Source organism: Cuculus canorus, chromosome 1 (assembly GCF_017976375.1).
Source record: "Cuculus canorus isolate bCucCan1 chromosome 1, bCucCan1.pri, whole genome shotgun sequence".
In the NCBI taxonomy this organism is placed as follows: Eukaryota; Metazoa; Chordata; class Aves; order Cuculiformes; family Cuculidae; genus Cuculus; species Cuculus canorus.
The window spans coordinates 123,344,790-123,372,372 of record NC_071401.1 but is presented as its reverse complement, the minus strand read 5'-3'; the positions used below and the strand labels follow the sequence as shown (position 1 = coordinate 123,372,372).

The 27,583-nt window shown below is 47.0% G+C and overlaps 1 protein-coding gene across 1 annotated transcript; it reads left to right on the top strand.

Annotated features, from left to right (window-relative positions):
- Nucleotides 1-17: 17 nt before the first annotated feature.
- HGD (homogentisate 1,2-dioxygenase) lies at nt 18-25,545 on the top strand. Its single transcript, XM_009557004.2, has 14 exons — nt 18-176; nt 4,738-4,809; nt 7,635-7,723; nt 9,441-9,546; nt 13,474-13,533; nt 14,058-14,149; nt 14,810-14,844; nt 16,235-16,314; nt 16,450-16,549; nt 18,667-18,791; nt 19,369-19,473; nt 20,617-20,743; nt 24,292-24,473; nt 25,085-25,545. Exons 1-14 carry the CDS (start codon nt 162-164, stop codon nt 25,214-25,216), a joined length of 1,320 nt encoding a protein of 439 aa, XP_009555299.1. The 5' UTR covers nt 18-161; the 3' UTR covers nt 25,217-25,545.
- Nucleotides 25,546-27,583: the final 2,038 nt, after the last annotated feature.

Genomic DNA, 27,583 nt, shown 5'->3' with positions numbered 1-27,583 from the left:
GGCTGAAAACTCCCTTGGACTTTCTCACTTCCAGCACTGTCAGCCTGCCATCAGCCCGGCTCAGTCAACCAGTAAGCAGGCTTTGCTTGGCAGGCTGCTTCAGCCACAGATACCTGCTTGGGGTTTGAGTCTGCTCCAAGACAAGGAGGACCAAGAAAAAGATGACGGGCTTGCAGGTAAGGAGTCAGGTGCCTGCGACCCAGCAGTGTTGGCTGTGGACACCCCTTCTCAGCTGACACCTATTTTTGAGTGTCTGTTTCTTTTTCAGATGCCCCTCTTTCATATTTCAAGGCTTGTTTCTCTTAAAAAAAACGACTCTCTCTTGAGATAAAGGATTTTGCTCTGGTTTATCTATAAATATTTTTTTTCTCCTTCTCCTAGTTTGGTAATCATTCTTGGTCAGGCTGTCACAGCACTGGACCTCTTCATTGTGGTATTTGACTGTGTTGGGTCTCAAAAGCTTGTGTGGGACCACCATGTTTCTCCCCAGGCTTTGAGGCTGTCATTATTACTAAGCCTTTTCCTTGCTCTTGGTATGCCTGAGATATATATGTATATAATCCTTCACCACCTTCTGCGATGCTCATTATTTTACATAGTGGTCTTACTGTCTTCTTCTTTATCTTTGAAGAGTCCTATCTCCTCATACAGTAAATTTTTGCCACGCCTCTTCCTTGCCTCTCTCGGAAAGCCCCCCAGTTCTCACTATCTTCTTTGAGCAGCGAGGCAGCCTTGCTGCTGTGCCACTCTGGAGTGGCCAATTTTTTTTGCCATAGCTGTGACAGTATCTTCCATGTCCATCTTTGACTCATTCCTAGCAGATCCTAACACCTTGTTGGCCAGTGTGACTGTGATTACAGGCTGAGCACAGGTCTGCCCAGAGATGACGGGGGGAACAGGCTGCTCTGCCAGCACCTCTTCTCCAAGACGTCATATCCCTCCATACTGTCATCACCTGTGTCCACCCCACCTTCTCCTGGCATCTTTCCCAAAATACCATTGCTTCACCCTTCCTCTCCACTCCTCCTGGGATCCATTCCTCTCTTCCCTTCTCCACTGAGTGGCCTGGCCCTCCCTGGCGGCACTGCAGCAGCACCTCAGCAGAGCTCCAGCTTGGGTGCTTGAAAGGAGGCTGAAGGGCCCTGTGCAGAGAGTGAAAGACCTGCTGTGCTCGTTGCCCCAAATGTTCATGTCCCTTTTTCTGCAGGTTTGTGTTAGACACTCCGATATCAACTCAACAGAGCTGATACAAAGTGCCATGCCTTTTGTCTAGAGATGGATATTGTTTTCCTGTGTCCTGCAGCAGGAGCTGATAGAGAGATGTATTATGCAGCATTTGAAGAAGGGCCTTAATTATTTTGCAGTCTATGTGTTCAGACTTCAAATGTGTTTCTCCCATGCCTGCTGTCTAATCCAGTGAACAAAAGGTTATAGTTTATAGGTCAGAGCACAACACCCATTGCGAGCACTCTGTTTTGCATCCTGGTTATTCCAATCAATGAGCTTTGCTGAATTTTTTATGCAGTGCTGGGCTTTTATCTCTCCCAATTTATTGAAAAATGACAAAACAGAAACAAGAGTGGACTCCAATGAATTCCTAAGAACCCATTTGCATAAAAATGCTACAGGATCTTGAACAAAATAACAACAGTAATTAAAAGCAGAAGTGAAAACAAAGGACCATAGAGGACTTTTTCTTTTACAGAAAAAACACTAGCCCAAAATAGTTCCCATCACTCTATCCGACCTGGAGTTACTCACAATGTGGGTAGGAACTCTGGAGGCCAGGCAGAGACCTACAAGGAGGTCACTTTGAACTAAAGCCCCATTGTTGTGCCATGGAGAAGGGTTTGTTTCCATCTCTCCAAATTTTTCCGGCCAGGAAGGATGGTTTGGTGTTGGGTGGGCAGAAAAGAGTTGTTTCTCTTGTCTCAGAGCCACTCTGTGCAAGGCAAATTGAGAGGTAGGAGGTGGTCTAAGAGGGTCGGCAGGGAGAAAGGCTGTGGTGCGTGTGGCCCTTGGCCCATTGCTTCTGACCAGCATGCATCACCAGTGTCCCTGTGTGGTGCTCCAGAGCCCTGGAACACGACACTTCTGATGCATGCAGGGAGCCAGTGTCACACAGCTATTTTTGGCAGCCCAAGTACTGTGTTTGACACTGGTCGCTAAGGGGGAAGAAGAGACGCCTGTCTGAGATTTGCCATGGGGAAAGACAAAATAATATGAATGAATGAAAAAAACCACTCTGAACATCCAGGCAAAGCCCTGAAGCCACACTGCAGTCCTGCCAATGTCTTTGTTTTCAGCCCTCGATGCAGTTACCTGAGGATTACTTTTTTTTTCTTGGCAAGGAAGAAATTATTTGACCAAACAATGATGCAGCAGCTTCTGACCCCACTGTCAGGGCAATGAGGCAATGCCACCCTCTCCCAAACACCGCCTCTTGCCCAACTCGGTTTCCCCTGCCGGTTCACTCAGCCTCTTGCCTCGCTGGGCAATGACCAGCAGCCCTGCAGCCCCTGGTGCTGCACAGGTGAGGATGCAGCAGCTCTGCATCCAGCCCGGCGCGAAGCTGCCTGCATCACTGAACTGGGGAGCCAGCCGCCTGCTCGGGACTGGTGAGGTGCTGTGCAGCACCAACACGGGCACAAGGCAGTTGCTGACACAAGATGCTTGCTGCCGAGTTGGTTTTCTCTCATTCTCCACTCCTAGCAAGCAGGAACAAATGATTTTTGAGGAAGACAATGGGTAGACCAGCTGTGCAGGACACAGGCTTTTTAGCCTGAAGGGTGGGGAGTGAATTTCTCACAGCAAAACCTCTGTGCCTCCTTCTCTCCCACCCCAGCACCATGGCAGGGGGCTGCCAAGGAGCCCACACCAGACACCAAAACCACAGACTCTTTGCTCTTAGCTCTCCACCGGCTTTTGCAGGTGATGCTCAGCAAAGCAGTCTGCATGATCCATTAACCCTCTCCTTGCTGTGCTAATGGTAGAGCCTACTGGGCCTTTCTGGCTGTGCCTCCAGAAAATAAGCATGCCCCTCTCCTCCTCTTCCCCCTTTCCTCCTCTGTTCACCAAGGCTGCGCCACAGGCAAATGCTCCGGACACCTCTACATTGCTGGTAGAGAAGGATGCAGTGCGGATGTCTCAGTCGATTCTGGAACTGCTGCAGTCCCATCAGATATTGCTGCATTTCCGTTTAAAAGGGGAGGGGAAAAAAAGGGGAAAAAAAAAAATGCTCCAGTACAATACATTTGCCAAGGCTGCTTAGGTGACCTGATGCTTTGCATATCAATGTGCTTCTTGAAGAACCCAGTGGAAAGCAGAGTCCTAGGATGTACAGATGTACCTTCATTTGTAAGAAGTAGAGAAATAGCCTCCTGAGAAGTGAGATGGTTCAGGTTAAGCAAGTCTTCCAGCCAATCTGGCTCTTCCTGGGAATAAGCTTTTCTTACAGATCACTGAAAGTATTGGAGGAAAGCACACAGTTTGTTAGGAAGCTTCAGGTTTCTGCTACACTGGGAAATTTTGAGGGGAGGGAGAGGGGCTGCAATTTGTGTGAGGCTGAGAATGCCTGGGAGAAATATCCATGCACTATAATAATATAAAACAGGTATAGGGGCTTCAGCACTCTATTTTTATGTCAGCTCTGTGTTTCCTGGGATGTCACACCACACCAAGGGAGTGTGCCTGCTGCTTGCCGGGGTTCCTCAGTGCTGGAGCTCCAAGGCAGCCTCTAGGGTGCAGCAGCATTTCCACACTGCAGCCACCCTACCACAGCAAGCATCAGCCAAGTGTCAGGACTCCTGGGCTTTGCCATCGCAGAGCTGCTGTGTGAAGGCAGATGAGTAGCCCAGCTACTCTTGCAGCTGATAGAGAAGAGCATTAATATTTAACTCTCTCCCCAGGCCATGGAGCTGAGCCATTGATTGCTGCCAAAACACCTCTGCGTTCACGCAGAGTTCAACAGAGTTAACTTCATGCCTTTCTAAAGGTTCCGAACGGACTGTATTTACACTTCTGTCAGTGCAAAGCCAAGGTCTCTGTTATATCTGCTTCCTTTGTGCATCTTGGGTTTACTGTGGGGCTTTTCTTAGTGCCACAAAGCTGAGAGATGCATCCTCCGGAGTCCTGTGTCTTTTAGCCCTGCTCAGACCACAGCAGCTGCAGACACGGCAGGCATGGGAGTCCTTGCAGGTCTATTCCATCCATGGATCTCTTGGGTATACATCACCCTAGAAAACCGGATTATCACCTGATAATGTATTAATTCTTGCTCCTGTGTGGTGGATAGTTCATGCCCAACTAGGCAATACTTATTTAGGGCAAACCAGTGACACAGTTTAAATGACAATCAGGTTTCCTTCCTCTCTCATCCCAACTGCATCCTGACCTTTTTCTTGATGGTCATAGGGATGTATCACAAGAACCCAATAAACAAACCGTCCCCAGTTTCAGTCCCTGAGCATCCAAGGACTCAGTGCACAAATTTGCAAGGCAATCTGCAGATTTTGGAACATCCATGATTCAAGCAAAGTCAGATTTACCCTTGGATGGTGCTAGCACACCATGACAATTCTTCCTAAACATCACTCTGTTGTTCTTGACTCTGACTGTATATGTCTAAATGCATACAAAGTACCTAAAAAAATGCATGAGGAAGTGATGGATGTGTTGTTTGAAGAGGTTTTGCTTGTGCTTTCAAAATACTGATGAGTTGTGTGGTTTATTTTGCAGTACATGTCGGGATTTGGAAATGAACATGTTTCTGAGGATCCGCGCTGTCCAGGAGCTTTACCGGAGGGACAGGTATTGAATTTTTTAAAGTCCTTTCTTAAAATGACACAGAATAGAGCGAATATCTGTCCCCTTGGCTTCTTTTCATTGTAACATGTTTCCTTTCTCTGAAGTCTCCAGGAGCTTTCTTTGTGCAGGACTGGAATAATATGTTGCTGGGAAAAATCAGAATTAAATATTTCCATTAATACCTTCTATTTTTGAGTTACTTATAAGCTTCCAAGTTTCACCTAGGGGTATAAGACTTGCCCGAATTACCTCCACGCAACACCATTTTTTCCAAAGGGATCTTGCAATAGAAAGTGGCTCAGACACATTGAGAAGGAATCCCTCAGCTCTGCAACAAACTGGAGCAGAAGTCTGAAGCTTGGCAGAGAAATAGTCCTCAAGCAGCAGACACGGCTTTGGGGATTGATGTAGGAACCGGGTTTGGTGAAGCTGCCTCATAAGCCTTTGACAGGACAGCAACTTCTTTGTAGGGAGGAGACAAGAATGCCTGTGGTAATAAAACAATAGAATCTTTCTTAAAAGTAAGTGACTTCTGAACATGTTAGATGAAAGCAGGTTGTGTTGTGTTGTTTTGTTCTGTTTTAAAGAAAGGAGTCATGATTTGTATACTGCTAGCCACTGTGTTAACAGAGGCAAGAACAAAACCCTGAAGAATTAAAGCTCTCTCATCACCTTTACACCAGTCTCCTTTATCCCAACACACATTTAAGGCTGGCTGTGCCCTTCTTAGGGTGCCCTGTAAACCCTTGGACTTGTGTGGTAGCATTTTATGCTTACTCAATGACATCACTTGGTGCTCCTCATCATCCTCTGTGCAAGGAGGCCAGCAGAATTAAGGTCAAATATGGAATTTCACCCTTTGTTTTCCCTGAGTTTTCTGTATTTCCCTAGTTCTGGATTTTTACGTATTGTAGTAACACACAACACTAGGACGTGTTGAATGTGAATATAGGTTCTGTATATATATAGATCTGTATTGCATCCTGGGGCGTGCCCAAAAGAAAGAAGAGCTGCTGTGCTGGATCAGACTGATGGCTCAGCCAGTGCAGTGTCTTGTTTCTGAGATTGCGATAGCAGACGGATGGGTGGAGAAAACATGTAAGAAAGGGGCACCTGAAAACTGGGAGATCAATGGCGGTGACTGCTGGTCTGAACAGGCAGTGCTCCAGTGCTGGGCGGTGGGGGGTGTGCTCCTCCTGATTTCCCACAGCAACACCCCTTCCCGGAGGAGGAGGAGGACACCAGCAACCCCCCAGCTCCTGGTGGAGGGCCTCTCATCTGGACAGAGTGTGGGCTTGGTGTCAAAGAGTTAACAGAAAAACCTGAAAACAGGTTAGACAAAAAAATCTCCAGTCCCAGGGGTGGATCCTTTCTCCTCTGCAGTATTTACAGGACTGGCATCTGCAGTAGTGCTGGCTAAGATAAAAATGACAAGGGCTATTGATCCCTCTGCTTCACTGCATACCCATACTGACAAGATGGAATTTCAGGGCTGGAAGCTATGTGCTTTATGAGAGCTTTCTCTTCCTTCTCCCTACCTGTCAGGGCAGTGCTTGATACTGTATAGATGGCTTGATGCGCTCAGCCACAGCAAGATGACAGGATGCTAAAGTGGACCTTGCAGGAGGGCGATGGGATAGCAAACCATGTATGACTGTCCCATCAGTGTAACTCCTGCAGTTCTTGGATGCCTTTGCTCCTTGCTGATCTCAAACAAATAGATGCTGGCCTACTTAGACCAAAATGCTTAGTTTCTTTTCTTTGAAAGGGAGGATTCTATCCTTCACTTATGAACTCACAAGGGCTGCTAAACCTGTGCTCATCATACCCATGAAAGGGTAGAGTGCTTTGTTTGTGCTCCAGAAGTGGACCGTCACTGTGCAGAAGCCCTGCAGAGAAGCAAAGGCTCCCACACAGGTCACTCCCACTCTTGGGCAACAAACATCATTGGCAGGAGAAAGCAGCACACCAATGAAATGCCTGCTCCGCGCATCCCTTCCCTGAGCAGAGGACAAGAGGTGAGAAGGGCATTTCATGTGTAGGAGGGAAGGAGCAAAGGTGCAGCTGCTGTGAGTCTATGAGCGTTCCAGAAAGCCAGACAGGCATGGTGCTCTGGAGCTGCCCCTCTGATCTCAAAAGGTTTTGTGCATAATAATGGTCTGCTTTGCAGTCTGTAAGCATTAGGAATAATCCCCTTTTCACTGACGCTACTGTCACCAACCCTACTGGCCACTGCCCCATAAAGCTTGCTCTAGCAGTGGATTTGTTGCCTCAGTGTCTGTGCCAACTCCTTAGGGTATCTCTGTAGCCTTCCACTTGCATGTGTGAATGGGTTTGGAGTCTGGCTGGTATCCACAAGGCATCCAGCCTCATGAGAAGAAGATGTGACTACTAGGCTGATGCATAGACTCAGGTGCACAGTCCACCCCATGGCGTTGGGGCACCAAGATTTGTCCAGACAAGAGCGACAAAGCTGGTGAAGGGGCTGGAGCCCCTTCAAGTCTTATGAGGAGCGGACGATGGAACTGCGGTTGCTTAGTCTACAGAAGAGGAGGCTGAGGGGAGACCTTATGACTCTCTACAGCTGCCTGAAAGAATTGCCTGTGGTTGAATTCCCATCCTTGGAAGGATTTAAAAGAGGAGTAGATGAAGTGCATAGAGATATGGTTTAGTAGTGGACAGTTATGGTTGGATGATCTCAAAGGTCTTTTCCAACCTTTTCTATGACTCTATGATTCTACCACCAGGCACCCACCACAGTGGAGCCCCAGAGCTAAATCCAATGCCTCTGCTTCTCAGTCCTTATTTTTCTTTCCTCTTCCATGCAGAATAACCCGCAAGTCTGCCCGTACGGCCTGTATGCTGAACAGCTGTCAGGCTCTGCCTTCACGTGTCCCCGGCCCACGAATAAGCGAAGGTACAGTGACCCCCAGCAGTGGGCAGGTGATGTGGAGGGCTTGGGGTGAGCGACAGAGAGCAATAGAGGGGCTGCTTCCATGCCACTAGCACTTTCTGTGAGCCTGGGCAGGTGAAAAATCTCCACCATGTACTGGGAGAGGGATAAGGGAAGAAAACCATGGGAGAGGAAAGTCTTCAGTGGGGCAAGTATGTTGCAAAAATGCTGAAAGAGTGTCAGGATGGGAAGAATGGGTTTCTGAGTGAAAAGAGGGAGGGGAGAGGATGTTCATGGGGGTCAGATAGTCCCGAGGGGTTCTATGTGCTATGTGGAACAGCCTCAGGGTCTCAGCCCTGATGCTGTTGCGAAAACATCACCACTGTGACTGACATGGGTAAGCACCTGATGGACAGTGTCAAAACCTAGCCTCCAAGCAAGACCCTTCCCTCCTCCTAAGGGACACTCCTGCACACTGGCCAGGAGGTGCTAGCTCAGGCTGTGCCACTTTTAGGGCTGGCCAGGGGCTCAGATCAGCACCAGGCACCCAACATGATGCTTACTCAACATTTCCAACATTGCTGGGGACAGCTCATTCCATCCGGCAGCAAATGTCCCATAGCTCTTTTGCGGTCATTGTGCTCCAGCCATGACCAGATTGCAGAAAACGAATTTTTCATTTTGCTTCCCCCATGCCAGTTTTTCTGTCCCTTCTGTTGTTCTCTCAAATGAAAGGCAAATGCATCATCTTAGCTGCCTAGCAGAGCTCTGCTATCCAGGCTGGTGCCAGATCGTGGTATGCGTGGGAAAGGGATGAATCATTGTTTGCTGCATGAAGATGTCCTTGATGGAAATTTTCCAGCTCTCAAGGGAGAGGTCCCTCCTCCCCTCTCCCACCCACCCAAACTGCAACCACTGCTGTGAACACATCAAAGGCATTGGCAGACCTGCTCAGGCTTTCCTGATTACCTCTGCTCTCCTGCTTGATTAAAAGCCCAGCTTTGGGCTTGGCAGTGGCTGTGCACAGTGTGCAGATGCCTGCCACAGCCACTGGAGCAGCAGGGACCGGCTTGGGCTGCAGCCACAGCCACAGCAGGCAGCAAGGAACAAGAGCGATAGTCCCAGGCAGTGATGGAGGCATGGGGGACCTCCTACAGCAGTAGGAAGCATCATCTAACGTAAAAATCCCGTCTTTGCTGCATGGGCTCACTGGTGATCCTATGAGCATAGTTAGCCAGGCATAGGAGGCTACTTTCAGTAATCTATCCAATCTCAGATGCTGACTGTGACCTTCTGTCTCCTGAAAACTCCTCTGTCCTTTCAGTTAGATACTGTTCCCTGAGTCTTGTCTGAGCTGCTTTGTAGCTGTGTTTAAATAGGGGTTATTTTCCCCACCCCAGAGATACCTGTATTTCAGCCACAGGTTAAGTTGTATCTTTTTTTTTCTATAAATACATATGTGTTTGTGTGAGTGTAAACATATGTAATTCCATGTAAATACACATATAGACACTTACCTACATATAACAGCATCTATTTGTACTTAGAGCCTGTAATGAAAAAGACACGTCTCTCTGGAAGTCTCTGGCTGTGAATTGCTGTTTGATATTTAATATGTCTTTTGGTCCAGTTGCCACCAATGTACATTTTATTAATGCCTTTAAGAGCTCAATCAGCCAGCAGCTGCCCAGAGGGCTTAACCTCTGCCCCAGGTTAATCCAAGTCTTTTCCTTCTTTGCAGCTGGCTGTATAGGATACTACCTTCAGTCTGCCACAAGCCCTTCAAACCTTTCAATGAGGGCCACTTGACACACAACTGGGATGAAGTAGAGCCTGACCCCAACCAGGTAATCGTGCTGGAAAGAGCCTTGGTCCTGCCAGGAGAACAGTGAAGTATTAAGCTAACCAGGGGTGCAAAGGCACTCAGCTGCAAAAGGCCTGAGGAGGGCTGCAGGGGGCTGGAGGTGTTGCCAACAGAGGAACTGGGTGCTGACTGCCATCCATAGTTTCTCACCCATGGGTCATCCAAGGAAGGACAGCCAGTAACACAATGCTTGTTGGTTCCCACCTCAATGGATGCTTGTGCTGCCTCCCAGAACAGCCGCAGTACCACCAGGTTTGGTCTGTGCTATCTAGCATCTCTCTTGAGGGCTCTTGTTGGCCACCTCTCAGGGTGCTTTCTTCTCCTCTTCAGTGTCCCACATCAAAGGCTTATAATGTCCCAGCCTGGAAGGCAGAGCAGCAATGTGTCTCTGCCATTCATCTTCTCCTTCCCTGTGCTTTCAGACAGGCTGCTGGCTGCCAGCCCAATTCTCTGCAGTCCTCATGGGAAATCAAGCTTCATTCTAGAGAGTCACACAGAGACACGGCATTTGTCTTCCTCTGTTATGGCCTTGCCATCATCTTTAATCATGATTTCTTCTCTGCCAGCTCAAGAACATTTGGCTCTGCTAATCTGACTCTCTCCTGCTGTTCTCCTCTCAACATCATCTCATGGTCATCAGTTTTTACTCCTCTCAGATTTCACCCTTTGATGCATCATCATTAGCTAATTTCCAGCCTCCCAGCAAACTCACCATTTGCCTAAATACTTTCCCAGTTCTGCTGGAGTATGCTTTCCAGAGACTGACCAAGGAGTGTTGACAGGCTCCCATTTAGGTGCCTTCGGATGAAGCTTCAATGGCTTCTGTTACCTCTTCATCCATCTCTGAAGCCCTTTTGCAGCTCACATCTACCATTACAGTTATTTACCATTATGGTAATTCCAAGATACCTGGCTTTCAAGCATCTCAAACCATTTAGGTGTTGTGCATCTTATACCTAAGGGAACAGCAACGAAGCTTCTGCCCACTTTCTCTCTCTCACTGCTTTAAACGGCATTCATCAGACCCAGGGGGGTTATTTCCTAGCAGTAAATAGGAGCCATCTTCCTGTTTTCCTTCTCCTCTCTGAAGCAGAGCCAGAGACTCTGGTTCAGTTTGCTGGACAAGAAAAATGCTTTCTTGTGATGCTTTATGTTTCGTCCAGCTCTCTTAAGAGTTCCCTGGTGTCATCTGTCTAAAAGGATGGCCATATGGGCCTGCCTTATGCAAAGCTCATTGAAGTCAATGGGAAAAAAATCCCTTAATGTTGTCTAAAGTCAGTGGCAGAAATATAAAAGACATGGGGGGCAAAACAGGAAAAGGGACAAAGGTGATGAAAAAATACGCAGTGGCATCCATATAAGAAATGCTGAAATAGGACAAAGATCTCTAGCCTGGAACAGAGTTGGCCAAGGGATGCTGTGATTGAGAGGTGGGGAGAAAGTGAGAATCAATTGAGAATGTCAGGCTAAAAAAATTAAAATCGTAAACTGTGAAGCCTCTTGGCAGACAATCCAGGTAAGTTCAAAAGGTGATTGGACAAACCTTGGAGAGATTAAACCTATAAAGCAAAGGCACAGAGGTGCCCTGTCTCAGGAGGCTTACAGATCATATCTCAGAGAGACAACACTAAAAGCTTCCTCCTTTTAAGCATCTGCTGCTGGCTGCTGCTGGCTACCTTAGACTTCTCTTCCAGTTCAGGGCACTCACTTTCTCTTCTTGCATTGATGAACCCCAAATGCAGCAGTGATGCACTGGGCCAACAGCATGCAGAGCCAGACAGTCACTTGGCATTTGCAAGTGTTTTGGAGGAGAGGGACAAGACACCATTTTCAGTTGCCAGCAAGAGGTTGGATGACAAACGGATTTCCTGCTCTCCTTGCCCCACAGGAATGACAGCTGTGAACATATCTGCAGAGACCAAAGTGAAAATGAAGATGCTATGCAGGAACTTCACTATACTTATTATTTAATCTGTAGACTTACTGTTATCTTCTGCATTGCTCAGTGAGAGAATTCAATTCCCTTTAAACCATCTTTATACTTGACATTTATTTCTCTCCTTTTCCCCAGTCTTTCTCATCTTTTACCCTCTCTCCTCAGTCTTCAACATCTTCTTTCTTTGTCCTTCCACTTGTCCTTTCTGTCAGTGTTTCCCAATGGATTCTGTCAACAGTTCCCCATTCCCATCCCAGAGGGCTTAAAACAATCATTAGAGAAACAGTCCACATTGAGATTGGAAGGCCAATATTGGCCTTCACAGCTGCCACAAAATGAACAGGAGTCAGGGAGGGTTCCGCTGCTAGGGGTGGCAGCAGGCTCAGGAGCACCTTCTGACCATGCTTTGCATTGACTCTGGTTCGTGTCTAGGAGGCTATCTTGAAAACCAAAGTCCAAAAGCTTTAACAAAAAGTCAAAGAGCTTTAACAAAGTCCAAAAGCAAAACCTGAGGTTCACCACTCTCTTACTGGCTCATCTGTAAGGTGTCGATACCTCACAAGGGTCACATCTGATTTGCTGGCATACACATTTGGTGCTTCCATCCAGAACACATGGCTTCTCCGGCAGTCTCTTTCCCTCCACCCAGCACGCCAGCAGTATGACTCTGAGCAAGCATTGGGATGGAGCCACCCAGGTCTCCTGGGGGGAAAAATGTGGCTCTGCTTGGCAGCAAGCAGGATGGAGGGAGGAAGTAATAAGGGATGGATCCAACCTAGGCAACCCAGGGCTGCTGTGAAGCTGTAGCTGTGGGATGCCCTCAGGAAGCAGATGGCTTCGGAGAGCAGAGGGGAGAGGGCCAAGCTGTGAAGCCAGTGATGAGCCCCTGCTGTGCTCAGCTTTACTGGCAGATGCACTCACTGAGCGCAGTCTCTTGTTTCCTTCCAAGGCCAGCTTTACAGGAAAGCCTGACAAGTTGCCTGAGCACATACGTTTTTGTTTGTGTTTGGAAAGCTTCCGTGAGGCTGGGGGAAATTAAATATATTTCTATTCCTTTCAAATTTAGTTGAGATTTCACACAGATTTTTGGGAGAAGATTTTGACAGAGTCCCACAAGCTTTGTTTTCTCAGGCCACCAGCCTAAAGACGTGTCAAGAACTACCAGGCTGGGTAGCTAAAAGCAAGAAAATGTTCTTGTGAATGCCCAGATTCACAAGCACTTTTATCTGGGGTCAAGCGTGTCGATGTCGAGGACATATTTGGCAGTTGGCCATGTCAACTTCCTCCTAATTTGGGGTCTTCGAGCTAGTCTGCACTGAATGCCCCCTCCCAGTGAGGGGATATCAGACACAGCACCTCGTTCCCAAGAGCTGCGAAGACCCTTAATATGATATAAGCGGTAATAAATACTTCAAGTTCCTCTGACACCTTCTCCCTGAGGATCTCAGCAGGCTCTGCGAGAAGCAATTAGTGCTGCTCACAGCTCCCACTCACGCTGGTTGAGATATTTCTGCTTTGGATGTGGGGAAAATGAGGTGGAGTGAACAGGAGTGTTATGCTCAGGTCATGGAGGGAGTGAATCATTCGGTGTAGAGTGGAGCACAGAACTGTGACAATTTGGCTGTGGAAAGCCATCTAATCTGAATTTCTTTGCTCTCAACAGTGTTGTTAGTAATAGAAAAAGAGACAGCTTTTAAATAGGATTTTTTTTTTAACCTTGGCATTACGCAGGTCTGCCAATTATTTTACGAAATTATGATTCAAAATGAAAAAAAGCTCCATAAATCAAAAGAAACCTGTAAGCCAAATTAAGCAAGACAACGAGGAAAGAGAAAGCTAGCCTAGCTCACAGAGGGCAAGGAAGCTGGGGGGCAGGGGAGGGTGGAGGACAGGAGTCTACTTTCCTTTAAATTGCCACTGACTGCATTATAACCAGCATCATTGCTTTCTTGCTTTTTTTTTGCTACAATCTAGCTGCGATGGAAACCTTTTGAGATCCCCAAAGCCCCTCAGAATAAGCTGGACTTTGTGAGCGTAAGTAGAAGGAACAGGACATTCAGGCATCCTCCATGTCTGCTCCGAACTTAGAGGGTAGTGGAGTTCATGGTATGGTCAGCATTGGGCTAAGAGCAGTGATTTTGACACCTCTGGGCTTGCAGAGCTTCCATGGGAGGGGAGAGGAAGGCAGGGGTGGATGCCAGATTTCAATGCCTGACAGTGGGCTTGATTTTCATTGTTGCCTTTCAAGGAACTCTTGCAAAAAAATACCCAACCTAACCCATAGCCCTTCCCATTCCCTGGGCAGGAAACCACCAGTTTGCATGAATTACTAAGAAACCCTTAAAAGAGATATATATATAGAAATAAAAGATGTATATAAAGATATCTTAAATATCATTAAAGATATTAAAGACAAACCAATGTGACGGGCTGGTAGCCGTATGGGAAGCAGAGAGAGGGGTGAGCCTCAGCCAGAGTGTGGGATGAGGGGAGGAAAGGGGGCTGGTCCCTGTCCCACTGCCTGTCGCTCACTCCTGATGCTTTGGGTTTGCCTGTAGGGGCTGCACACCCTGTGCGGTGCTGGTGAGCCCAGAGGACGCAATGGCATCGCTGTCCATATTTTCCTCTGCAACATCTCCATGCTTGACAGGTCAGTCACTGCTATGCTGGAGCCTCGGGCTCCCACGAACTGGCTGCCTGCATACTTACAGCTGCTGTGCTGGAGTCCAGCTGCTCCCAGTATTGCTGCCTCTGTGTCTCTGTGTTCCTGTGTGCACAGGCAAAAACATTCACAGTACCCATGGCAGGTGTTTATGAAGCAGGTTGTGTTCCATGGCCAAACGCTGGGGGAGTAGTTAGGCAGCCACCAAGAGAAGAAGTGAGCTGGACATGGAGATGCTGCAAGAGGGGATGTGTTGGATCCAGACACTCTCATCCAAGGGACTGGAGCTGCTCCTTGGAAGTCAACACACATAAACGCACTGATGGGCATGACTGCCCCTGCAGTGGCTCTCAGGGGAATTCAACCCTGCTCCCTAGTTTGCAATGCCTGATGCACCCATGGGCACAAAGGCAGGGACCTGGTGGATGTTGGAGATCTTGGTTCCAGGCTGGGCACATTAAACCTCCCTGCCTCCTCTGCGCTGGCCCATATACTGCATTCACTGACCTGCAAATAACATTTCTGCTGCTTAAGGGGAGACATCTGCCATGCCAGTCTCTGAGTTCAAAACTCCCAGCTGTGGCTGAGGTATGTGCAAGTGCCTGGGGTTTATGGCACCTTAACCTTCCTGTTCTTTTTTTTCTTCAGATGCCTTTATAATTCGGATGGTGACTTTCTGATTGGTGAGTTGGTGCTTTGGCTTTTCTTTTTTCCCCACGAGGGTCCACCCGGTTTGCCACCTGCCTGCCTCTTGTTCCTTCAGGGCCTGGCCCCTACAGCCAAGACTTGGCTTCACCCTCCCACCATCCAGATTTTGTGGTCTGGCACCAGGTGGGCTGTTGGGCAAGTAGAACTGCATGTGTGGAGCTCAGCACACATACAGCACACGTCTGTGCCAGACCTCAACTCTTTTTTAAGCAGTGACCCAACTTCCTTGGCGTGGTGCTCAGGGGTTGCTTCCCATCGCTCCCCAGGTTGGTATTAGGCACAAAAGAGGCAGACGTTTTCTGGAAAACAAAAGCCTAGGATTTCTGAACAGTTTACAGCTAGGTGCCTTTGTTGCTTCAGTCCAAGAGTGTTTGGCACAGCAGCTCAGATCTCACACTCTGCCAGCCTCCGGCACTCAGACTGCCACAATGAGTGTGGAGGTTGGCACATAAAGTGCTCACATGTTGAAAAATATTCTGAGCAGTATCAGAAGCCTGATATTTGCTTGTATTTTTCTTGACTGAGGGACAGAAATGCCTTGGGGTCACCAACAGAAACAATTTTCCCATAAAACAGCTATGAAATTGTTCTCATTCACCTCCCTCACTACCGTGAAGTAAAAGGGCTAGGACAGTTTTTGTAAATCTGCTATTTTTTCAAGTCAAAATATGAGTTCTCTGTGCCAGGGTAGTCCAGGAAAATAATGCACATTTTAGTGAAGCCATGCCCTTGGGAAGCAGGGAGAATTGGTTATTCCCAGACATCTCACAATGCCAATGTCATGACAAGGATGGGAATGGTCACCATTTTACATGAAGATCATGATATGGACAGGTATGGCCCTGAATATAGAAAGACTCAATTATCTTCACTGAAAGGGTTGTCAAGCACTGGAACAGGCTGTCCAGGGAAGTGGTGGAGTCTCCATCTCTGGAGGTATTTAAAAGACCTGTAGATGTGGCACTTAGAGACATGATTTGGTGGTGGACTTGCCAGTGCTAGGTGTACAGTTGGACACGACGATCTTAAACGTTTTTTCCAACCAAAGCAATCTTATGATTCCATCTAGACTTAGTGTCCGTGGAACAACCCCTACATCAAGGGAACGTGAAGGGGTAGATGGTTTAACCTCACATAGGCACCTGCTGTGACGGGGAGGTGCATGGGCCTGGTCTGGCACTTCTCCCTCCTGCACAGGCATCTTTGCAGCAAGGCTCTGCATGGGAGAGGGAATCCAGTCCTGCTGCGAAGCAGAGTCAGAAAAGGTCCATTGCTTTTCCTTGGAAACTAGGTGCGCTTGGTGGACAGAGGGGAAGGCGTCCACCACGTTGCTTCAGCTCTTCTGCTTGCATTTTGTTTCCACAGTGCCCCAGCAAGGGAAACTGCTCATCACAACTGAGTTTGGGAAGATGCTAGTGGAGCCCAATGAAATCTGCGTCATCCAGGTAAGGGCTGATTGCACCTTGCTTGTGGTGCAGAGCATGACGTTGGAGCAAGCCAGCTTCAGCTCCTGCATTCAGCTGTTCATAGTTTGTCAGGAAAATCCTGGGAGGACCCTAGTATCTTCCTTTATTTTCCAGCAAGGAATGCGTTTCAGTGTGGAAGTGTTTGGAGAGACCAGAGGCTACATCCTGGAGGTGTATGGGGCACACTTTGAGCTTCCTGACCTGGGACCCATTGGTAACAATCTCCCATCGGTTCTACAGTGCATTTCACAGAGACAGACAGTATTACAAGTCCAAATCCATCCGTTTCTATCCTATGTAATAAATCCTCCTGTGCACACACTCCTTCCCAAAAATGATTTCCATCCTGGCACTGCTATTCCCCAGCAGAGCAAGCAGCCCAATTGTCCTAAGATACCCTTGGGTCTGAAGGGAGCATTTCTCTTCCCCTTTTCCTTGAAGCCCCATTTTAGGTTTGATCAAGAATTTTCCTGCTACACCTCTGTGAACAGAGGTGCCTTAGAGCTCCAGAGCACCTTAGTGTCAGAAGTGTTCTCCTTGGAGAATTCAAAATCCATGAAACAAGCAGCACAGGACTGGGCTCAGCAACACATTTGCACCTCTGTGTTGTGCTGGTGGGGTGGATCTGCCTTCGCTGAGCATAGGTCTAGTTCTCTCATAAATCACGGATCTTCTCTGCGAGCTGCCTCCTGGTCTGTGCAATGTCACACACTGCAAAGGTGCGGCCTCTTGCTGTCATGATGAAGATATTACAAAGCTGCATAGCATCTGAAGCTCCCTGCCCCTGCTGTGACTTCACAGACAGCTTTCTGGAGATGATCAGCTCAGGTTATTTCACCTTTCTTATCCCTGGAGTACTTGACTCCAGACTCTTCTTGCTGAGAAAAACACCTCCTGGTTACTGATGCTAAGATTGTCTCAGGGAGAAGAGGTAAAAATTCGCTTGTAACAGCTGAAATAACTACAAAACTGTTACCAACAGTTTTTAACTTTCAAACTGGTGTTTTAGGGTTGGTTGATTTTCATTTTAGGATGGGTTGTGGAGGCAGTCATCCCACTAGATGGGGCTTACTTTATAGTCCTAAGTGAGATCTAAAAGACAGGCCATGCTTGAAGTATACTGACTAGGCATTATCAATCAGTAAAATGCTTAGTATGGCCCACCTGCATTCAGGAGACTTTTGCAAACATCTCATGGCCACAGTGAACCCAAAGCCAGTTGTTCTTGCTGTGGGGAATTGACCCAATTTGCAGCCATTTAATGGGACCCCTCTTGAGCATCTTTCCCACACAATGTGCTGGACACATCTCTTTCTGTATTGAGCATACAGTGATTTTTCATCAGCTTTTCTGTCAACCAGCTGAGGTTATCTGCCTTCACTTCTTGCTCTCTGTGCCTGTTCCACTGGACTATTGGTGTTGTTGTCCCAGCCTGTTTGTAGCAAGTTTTCCCATTAGCTCCTTTTTCAGACACTGTTGGTCAGGGTTGGGGAAGGGGCTTTTTTTCAGTCTTCAGAAGGAATCTTTTATAGGGTTTACTTAGGAGGAAAGAAAAGAGTGCACTTGACTGTAAACCTTTTCAGGAAATGGTAATTACAAGAGCTCCTCTTCTCACCACCTACCCACCTTCCCCTCAGAGACCAGGATCCTTTGTATTTCTGTCTTACTTTATTCTAACTTCACTTATCTCTTGCAAAATGACAGCTGGAGAAAATCACTGACTGTTAAACCTTAGCAGCAGGTAGTAATGTCTGCATTCTTATCCAAGAAATTCAAACCTACTTTGTAACAATAGTACTAATGAGAAGAATAATACTTCAGCACCCATATGCTGCTTTGCACTTTGAAAATGCACTCCCTGCACTAAGCAACCCCTCAGTGTGCCCAGAGTCTGTAGGTATCACTAGCCCTTATTTTATTACTCTTTTTGCAAGCATTCAGAAGCGTATTTGGCCCCCTTGTGACATGACTCATAACTTCTGCATGGTTAAGTGTACACACAGCAGGATACCCAGGAACAGAGAGCAATTCACTCTCCATTTTTAGCTTAATTCCTGCTCTTAGCTGAGGATGAAGTATTAATCTTCTTCAGAGAGGAACTAGGGGTGACCTGTCTTAGTTGCATAAAGGAAGCATGGACTTAAAAGCTAGGATGTACCTACTCGTAGGATCACAAGAAATGCGTGACTCTCTCAGGTTTTGTAGTGGGCCAAGAAGCAGTAAGTTCATTCAAGATGCCAGAGGGCACTCACTGAGCCAGGAAACAGTGTTAGCCTCTCATTTTTCTTCCAGATTGCCCAAAAAGCTCTGGCATCAATTTTTCTTTTGCAGGAGCCAATGGCCTGGCTAATCCACGTGATTTCTTGGTGCCTGTTGCATGGTACGAGGACCGTGAAGTGCCAGGGGGCTACACGGTGATCAGCAAGTACCAGGGCAAGCTGTTTGGAGCCCAGCAGGTGAGGATGCCCCCAGAAAACAGGTAACACTGAAGGGAAGTGCCTGCCAGTGCATGGCCTGAGATATTTAACACAGTAGCATGTACATAGTCTCAGAAGGTCCTGCTGGGTTAAGTGGAGCAGGACGAAACCCTTGCTTTGTTGGATCATTCATCTTCCCAGTTGAAGTGTCTCAGTCTGGAAAAAAAGTGTTTGTGAAAAATTTGTTGCTGAAAGATTCAATGATGGCCTTGGTCTCACTGTTCCCATAGGTTTATAGTGACAGAGCAGAAAAAAGGGAGCTGGGGCTGCTGTGGAAAGCCAGGGTTCCCTTACCAGAAAGCCAGTGTTGCAGCTGGCCTTGTTCAAGCACTACCTAGGCTCTCAAAAGCCCTTAGAGACCAAAACCTAGAGGGAGTGCTGAGGCTCACCAAGTGGAAGTGATGAGGAAAACCTCATCCTCACCATGTCAGGCTGTACTTAAAGGGCTGATGTACCACCTCACCAGCACTAAACCCATTTTTAATTTGGGAAAGAGCAGGTGGCCAGCAGGTTGGAAGGCTGTGTATGGTAACCTTCTGTCTCTTCGCTTTGGTAGGATTTCTCTCCCTTCAATGTTGTGGCCTGGCACGGGAACTACACACCGTACAAATATCATCTAGAAAAATTCATGGTCATTAATTCTGTTGCTTTTGACCACGCGGTAAGTTCCGGAGCTGGGCAAGGCAGAGTGATGCTGCATGGATACTCCACTATACAAACTCACTCTGAGCTCCAAGGACTCATGTGCCTGATAAAAAATACTCTGTACTCTAAGAAGCATGAAATCTCTAGTGCTGCTTTCCATGGGCCCAAACCAAGTGCTGCTAGAGAAAAACAACCTCCTTTATGGTACAAAGACATAACTGGAGGTTGATCAGCTTCTTAAACAGCTTTATGCAGCTTAGTATAGAATTTCTGCACCCTGGAGGAAAGCTGAATACTGAAGCCAACACCATGCAACTCAGCAAAAAGGCTTTTTCTTCAAATTCTTGCCTTGATTTATTTCTTGCAATTGCACTGATTCCTCCCCCCTGAGCCCAGCACTGAAATTCATTGAAAGAGCTGGCAGCTTTCATTCCAATAATTTCTAGATCTTATGGAAAATAACTAAAGCCAAAACTAATGTGAGCAGCTCTTCTAAAAAGGAAACCAGCCCAGTGGGAGAGATGCCTGCAGTGATGTCACCTCTTGGCATTGCTTCTGCAAGAGGGTGTGCAAGGAGACTGGAGCATTTCTAGTGAGACAACCAGCAGAAAGTACTGTCTAAACTCCAGAAAAACCTGCCAAGAGAAGGATGGTTTTGGGATCAAAGCCCAGAAAATCAATTTACTGGACTAGAGACTTCAAAAATCCTTGAAGCAAGCCACAATTTCTTTGTGCTCTGTTCTCCCTGTTTGTAAACTAACAGGGCTATGAAGCTAGATGCCTCCAGAAGGATGTTCGTGTCCCTGCAACCAGCTAAGGAAGGGGTACGGTTTCATGGAAGGAAACTGCTCCTGGAATTACAGTACCCTCTCTTGCAGATCCGTCCCTCCCCTGCATCTGTGCTGCCAGCTCCAAGGGTACCATTGCTGGGGCAGGAAAGGGTCTCCGAGGCTGCCTAAAGGGAGAACCATCTAGTCCCATCCCTTGTCTCCAATGCTAGCATAAGAGCATCACAAATATCACCCACACCACCAAGTGCAGGTGGTAAAAGTGTTTTGACAAGGTGGAGGCTGTATCAGTCAGGCTTATCAGCTGGATGACCTGAGCAGATTGCTCTGAGCCCAATTCTGTTTCATGCTTTTTGCTCTGCCTTTTTCAGGATCCTTCCATCTTCACTGTTCTGACAGCCAAGTCAACCCGTCCTGGAGTGGCACTTGCTGACTTTGTCATATTCCCCCCACGATGGGGGGTAGCGAACAACACCTTCCGTCCACCATACTACCACCGTACGTCTGCTCTTTGTTGGTTGTCGCTGAGTACAGGACTGCAGGGAAAAAAAAATGAGCCTCCATTAATTTAAGAACATGCACAGGGAAGAAGCAGTCTAATTTGTTGCCCTTGGCAGAGTTAGAGTCAGCTTCTTGGAGTCAGCCAGTCCTCTCTGGAAAATGAGCAAACCCAAAGATGTTCCTACTTAAAGTATCTCAGGAAAACTCAGAGGTGATGGGCTGGCAGTGTCTGCATAGATGGATGTGTCTGTACTCAAGGGGCTCCCACTGAGACTGGGTGCACATTGAACTTGGCATTGTACAAATGCATCAGAAATTGTGCTGTCATCCAGTCACAAATTGTTTAATATCTCATTAGAGTACACAGATAAAGAACAGGAGAAAGGAAAATACGCCATGACAGGTGGTGAGAAGCACAGAGCTGCCCAAGGTCCCTCTCAGGGTGAGATCAAAGTTATAGCAAAGGATTGAATTGGCTCTCCTGTGCTCTTCTTTACCACCTACATAGTCATGGAGGTACCTCTGGCATGTCAGAACTGGTCTCCTCAGACAGTTGGTTGATTTGGGGCATATTTGGTTGCCATTGCCAGAGTTGGCTTCTTTTCAGCAGATTTTTGGTTTCATCTTGGCAGAGTGTGGCCACACACTGCATTGAATGGGTGCTAAAAGTCCAACTGCCCACACGAGATAGCCCTTCCAGGGTAGGGATGAGGCAACTTGCTCTATGAGACCGAGGCAGAAAGCTTGCTCATGCTTCACCCCTTCTATTGACAGCTAAAAGGCCTCATCTCAGAAGCTTTCAAAGTTGCACTACGGTCATTTTGAAGTGCTGAGGCTTTCTGCACACTTACTAACCACAGTTTAATAGCCAGCTCCTCCTGCTACCTAGACATGTTTCCAGGCATCTTGGGGGCTGGCAGAATTAGCGGCACTTGCCAGCACAGTAGGCAGCTGTGCTGCCATCTGAGCAAATCCCACAGGCAAAGTCCTGCCCTATTGTACTGCTTCCTTCCCAATAATGAGCGTGACATGAAAACGTGTCTCCTGACTGGCTGGGATAGTGCCAAATCAGTTACCTCTTTTATTAGACCCTAAAAGGTGGGAGATACAGTCAGTTCATCACAATTAAGTTGCTGCACATCAGCAGAGCTGTGCTTCACACAGACACGTTGTGTTGAACAATATGGACTTCTTCAGCCTTGCTTAGTCTGTTGTAAAAGACAGACAAAATAGCTCTCATTCTCTTGTCTGTTGTGAGCTAAGCAACAGACAAGCAGACAGCTACCATGACTACTCGCTTGATTGGAGTACCTCAGCCATAGGCTTGAGGACTAAATTCATGATGAGCAGGATGGTTGTCTGCTCTAGCTCAGCCATGGAGCAGCAAAGCTTGAATGGATAAGGCAGAGATCTCAAAGGTCAAGTATCAAGATGCTGCACATTAGTTCCCTCTGCAATTAGTGCGATGATGAGGCATAACAGGACAGAGCACCTCTAGGGTGGGAATAGCACAAGTTCAACCCTGCTGAACTCTCTCCAGATAATTTACAAGAGACCTACTTTTTTTTGCCAGAAATCCCCTGTTGCCCTCTCTTCTCAGGTGCAGTGGAAAGCTTGTGTTCAGAGAACTTTGGTGCACTCAAAGTCGCAGTTTTCATCTTGCCTTAACTTTTCCCCAAATATATAAATACAGCAATGGTGGTCCAAATAGTCCCCCTTAGGCACGGTAACGGTTTCACAAACAAAGGTGGCTGTGCAGTTCATAAATACTGGCTTCTCTTGGTCATCTTTCTACATCCCCGGAGGCTGTGAACTACCCCTAGGGTCTTCAGACCACAGGTTGAAAAACTGTCTGATACAGCTTTTATACGATATACTATCTGTATCTGGGAAAGTACTTGTGTGATTCTTGTTACACTGGGACCTCATATCTAATGGCCACCAAGGGGGGGTTAACTTCACAGCATCCTGCTTGTATAAGACAATGCTGTTTTACCAAGTGGGAATGGAGGTGCACCTAAGTTCTTGGGGTGACATAGGAAATCTGCAAAGAAATAAGAAACTGGACTCAGCTCAGTTCTTAAGTCCTAGCCTGGTTTCCTAGTCACCAGCCCGTTCTTCCTAAGCAGTTGTACGAGTCCTGTTGCAGATGCACTGGCAATCCAGCTCTTAGGGTCTGTACAGAAGTCTGAGTTCACCAAGTGCAGTACATGAGCGAGTTCAACAAAAGCCTGAGATACTGACAACTCAGGATGAAAATTAATAAATGTTTGTGTACGTATATAGGCCAACTCTGCTTTGAGCTTAATTTGTTTTGTTGTAAAACATTTCAGACCCTGGACTGTACTTAATGAAGACCTAACTAGTGGTTAAAAAGGGATATATATAACATAGCTACACAAGTATGTCCCGGTTTCGCAAAAACTGATCACTAAGCAGAAAGTTGCCATATTGTTCAGTCATATCAGATCTACTAAAGCTGAAAGCTTGGGATGGCAGTTGTTAAAGTACTTCCCTTCCAGGGAGCATAACTCGGTAACTCAGAAAGTACTGAACAATTAGATATAGCCATCCTTACATAAGTGAGTGGTATATCCATTGGTTTCAGAGGGTCTACCTAAAATTATTCTTCCTTGGGGAAAGATGAATTTGGCTTCTTGTCTTTGGGTACACAGTGGCTCTCGAGAAATAAGAAAATTATGCATGAATAAAAAGCAGAAGGTACCGAAATGCCTGGCTGGAGTGGAAGTGGTAGAAGTGTATTGGACAAAATCATTTAAAGCCATCATGTAACCTGGGAGAGCAGACCAGGCTGTCTCACTGGACTGCCAGCCAGGGATTTTATGCCTCAGTGCCTGTAACACAGGGATAATACACTGAACCTTCTTTCCAGCACTTTGACATCTCCGATCCAAGTCTGTAAATATCAGGTTATACCATAGAGTCTGTATGCAGGTGTAGTAGTTACACAGCTCGAGCAGACAGGAAAACCACGTCTCCCAACATTAATGCACCTTCTTCAGGGAGTTCTCTGTTTCTGAATCCAGACAATCAAGTCTCTTCTCTGGGTCTCTTCTCCCAGGTAACAAGTGATAGGATGAGAGGAAATGGCCTCAAGTTGCACTAGGGGAGGTTGAGATTGGATATTAGAAAAAAAATTCTTTACTGAAAGAGGGGTCAAGCATTGAACAGGCTACCCAAGGAAGTGGTGGAATCTCCATCCCTGGAGGTGTTAAAAAAGTGTGTAGGCGTGGCACTTTGGGACATGGTTTAGTAGGCACAGTTGTTTTGGACTGATGGTTGGACTTGATGATCTTGGAGGTCTTTTCCAACCTCAGTGATTCCATGATTCTATGATAAGAGTGGAATAAAACCTGTACAGCTTTACCAGCATTGCCTGTAGGCTCCCTGTGACACCCTGCTCAGGAACCTACATTCCACCTGCTGCCTGGCCCAGCTTAGATTGTGGGTTTCAGGGAGCTTACAGCACAGCTGTGATGCCTCCTAATCACTGCATTGCAACCTCTTTTCTATGCCTCTTGCAGGGAACTGCATGAGCGAGTTCATGGGGCTCATCAAAGGCCACTACGAAGCAAAGGAGGAAGGATTCCAGCCTGGAGGAGCCAGCTTGCACAGCATGATGACTCCTCACGGGCCAGATGCTGACTGTTTTGAGAAGGCAAGCAAAGCCAAGCTGGAGCCTGAGAGGGTTGCAGAAGGGACAATGGTAAGGAGTTAAGGCAGTCGGTAATATTTTGAATACAGTGCAGCATATTGCAGCTGTGCCACTCTCAAAGTACAGCCTACCTTCTTGTTGGCAAGTTGGAAAAGTACTGGGACCAAACAGCTGCAGCATTCACCTCCCTCACCAATCAACACCATGCAGGTCCCAAGAGCTCCTCTGGAGACCCAGGATGCCAGGCAGCTTTGATCATCTGCCCACATAAATTGTTGCCTGAGCAGGAAGCTGGGAATTTTCATGCTGATTAATTTTTGTCTTAGCCTACGGACAGAGAAATGAAACTCCTTATTTCCTCCTTTCTCCACCTCCTAAAATCTAATGATGATCATCAACAGATCCTGAACTAGAGCTTTTGGAATAACCTGGCCCTCTTGGGCATTGAGGGAATCCAGCCCCTCCTGAGACCTGGTTAATACCAGCATTGCAATGCCTGCTCTGAAAAACTTTTCCCCCCCTATGGGTTGATCAGTCCACAGGCAGAACTTGGCAGGGCTGGACCATGTGTGCAACACCTATTTGTGGCAGAGCAGAGCCACCCTGCCTGGATGCAGACCCTCGCTCCTCTTGCAGTAAGCTACCTTCCCTCTTTCCAACAGGCCTTCATGTTTGAATCATCCCTCAGTATGGCCGTAACCAAATGGGGCCTCCAGACCTCCAACCGCCTAGACAAAAACTACTACAAGTGCTGGGAACCTTTGAAAACCCATTTCAACCCTAAACGCAAGTAAAGAGAAGTATCTGTTGCTTGCAATACATGAGTGAAGACAGGGAAATCCAGCATATCTACGTGTGGCAACACAGTTGACCTGGACAACGCAGAGCGCTCCAGCACAAAACACAATTTCCAGCAGCAACCAAGCCATGAAAATGATCATGCCTATGTAACTTGGGTATTGCAGTAAAAAAAATACCACTGTTCTTAGCTTCCAACTATGCAATTAAAGCTTTCCTGGCGACACGCTGCAACCAAAGTACTTGCATGGCTCTCACCAAGTGTAGGTGGTGTGAATGCTGTACCTTGTGTGGACACGAGGGGACAGCCAGCCTCCATTCACAGGGCCTCCTGAAAATATGACTTGGTGTGTCTTTCACAGGAGAAGTTAGGAATCGACAAAGCATTTTATGCTGTGTGCAGGGGAAAGGCTTTCCAAAGAGAGCTGAAGGCTCTACCAGACCTAAGCCTCTTAAGCGAGTAGGGCATTTCAACCTGCTGCTCTGTGGAGGGTTGCCAAGGAAAGACTTGTCAGAAAAGTAGACTGCAAAAAGAAAAGGTTGGAGAATGCAAAGCGCTTCACTGCTAAGTAAGGTAAAATTTCCTTTCCAACCCCATGCTCTGGCCTTCCTTCAACATCGACTTGTTCGTCAGCACTTGACAAATTCTCTTGCTACTGAAGCGCTAATTTGCAGCATAGCAAATGTGAAAGGGCTTGTCTGGCCAGTCCAGACATTTGTTCCTATAAGGCACCTGGAAGAAAGGTTGACTGCAGACAATGTTGTGGAGGACCTAAAAAATCATTGGAATACGCAAGCCTCACCCCTACACGGTGAGTTCCACATAGTGGAGGCAGAAAGTGAAGCACCAGGTAGGCTGGAAAACAGGAGCGCATCCCAGATACCTCAAAACTCAGGCCTGCACTTTAGCACGTACCCATGTGAAATTGTTACTAAGCTTGGAGCCCTCAGGATCCTTGTTTCTTACTTCCCAAGAGAAACAATTATCTGTTTTCCAAAACAGAAGGAAATGTAGAGCTGCAACACCTAACTTCAGTCCTCAGTTTTGGATTTGCAGCAGATTTTTTTGGGAAAAAAAATAAGCTTTGAGCAGAGTATTACATTATAAAATCTACAGGGAGATGTTTACTCTAAAATAGCCAGTTCAGAAAAGGACGTTCAGGAGAATCAATTTGCAAGAGAAGCTGATTGAATCTGACTGATCCAGGGATAAAGGAGGTCTAAATGTTTCACAGGCAGAGGAGGAAAGCTTGTTTCCTGTTTGGCATTAAATTATCACCCAGTGACCTGCAGGCTTGAGTTTTGCTTGCTATAGACTCATCACTGAAGCAGGCATGGGTATCACATTAGCCAAGGGTAAAATTCCACGAGGCATGCTCTCTCTCCTGTTTTCACCCTACATTTCCAAAGGGAAACTCCTCTTTCCTACCTCTACACATCCAGCGCTGCTGCCTCAAACCACCAACCCCACCTCCAGTAGCACAGCACGTTTGTTCCTTGCAGGAAAACAGCTTGGAGAGTTCTGTTGGAGATAACCAGAGAGAAAAGTAGGGCAGCCTTTCCCCAAGCACCACGCTCAGATCTGCAGGGACACAGCATCAGACACTCGTCTGCAAAGGAAAGGGCTGTGGCAGGTGCCGTAAGCATCAATTCAAGGCCAGCCTAAAAGACTGAGGCACCACACTCATCTACAAAGTCATCCTGTAGCATTTGCTCAACTGGCCTGAAACAAATGCAGCTGCAAGGGAGAATTTACATGTGTGGCAAGTCAAGTTCCAATTAGCTGAGGAAATGGGTCCTGGGAGATCAAATTAGTTTGTGGCAGCAGGAAGATAGTTAATTTAGCATGCTCAGACAAGCAATTATTTCTTTCCCTAAATACCGTTTTCTCCACGCATTAATGCCTCTTTCTCTGCAGCGACCCACAGCCGTATCTTGTAGAATCATTTGTGACAGTCTTTTACAAGCTCTTCCACAAAGAGAATGATCCAGGTTTGCTTTAGTTATGTTCGCTGAAAAACAAGCTGCAGAGACGGGTGCAAAGGGGTTCCTGAAAGCACGTATGACTACAAAAGCAGGCTGTGGCCTTGCGCAGCCACTGCACACAGCCTTAGTGCCAAGCTCCCCACAGCCTGAACATTCCATGACCCAAACAGGAAAGGGAAGAGCTACAATAGGAAAAAACTTTAAAAAAAAAAAAAACAAAACCAAAATAAATCAAAACATTTAAAGAAAAAAAATGTCAAGAAAGCATTTTTACCATGTGGGTAACTGAATATCGGCACAAGTTGCCCAGAGGATTTTGTCTCCATCATTGGAGATACTGGGCAACTGGCTCTCCTTGGCCCTCCTTGAGAAGGGGG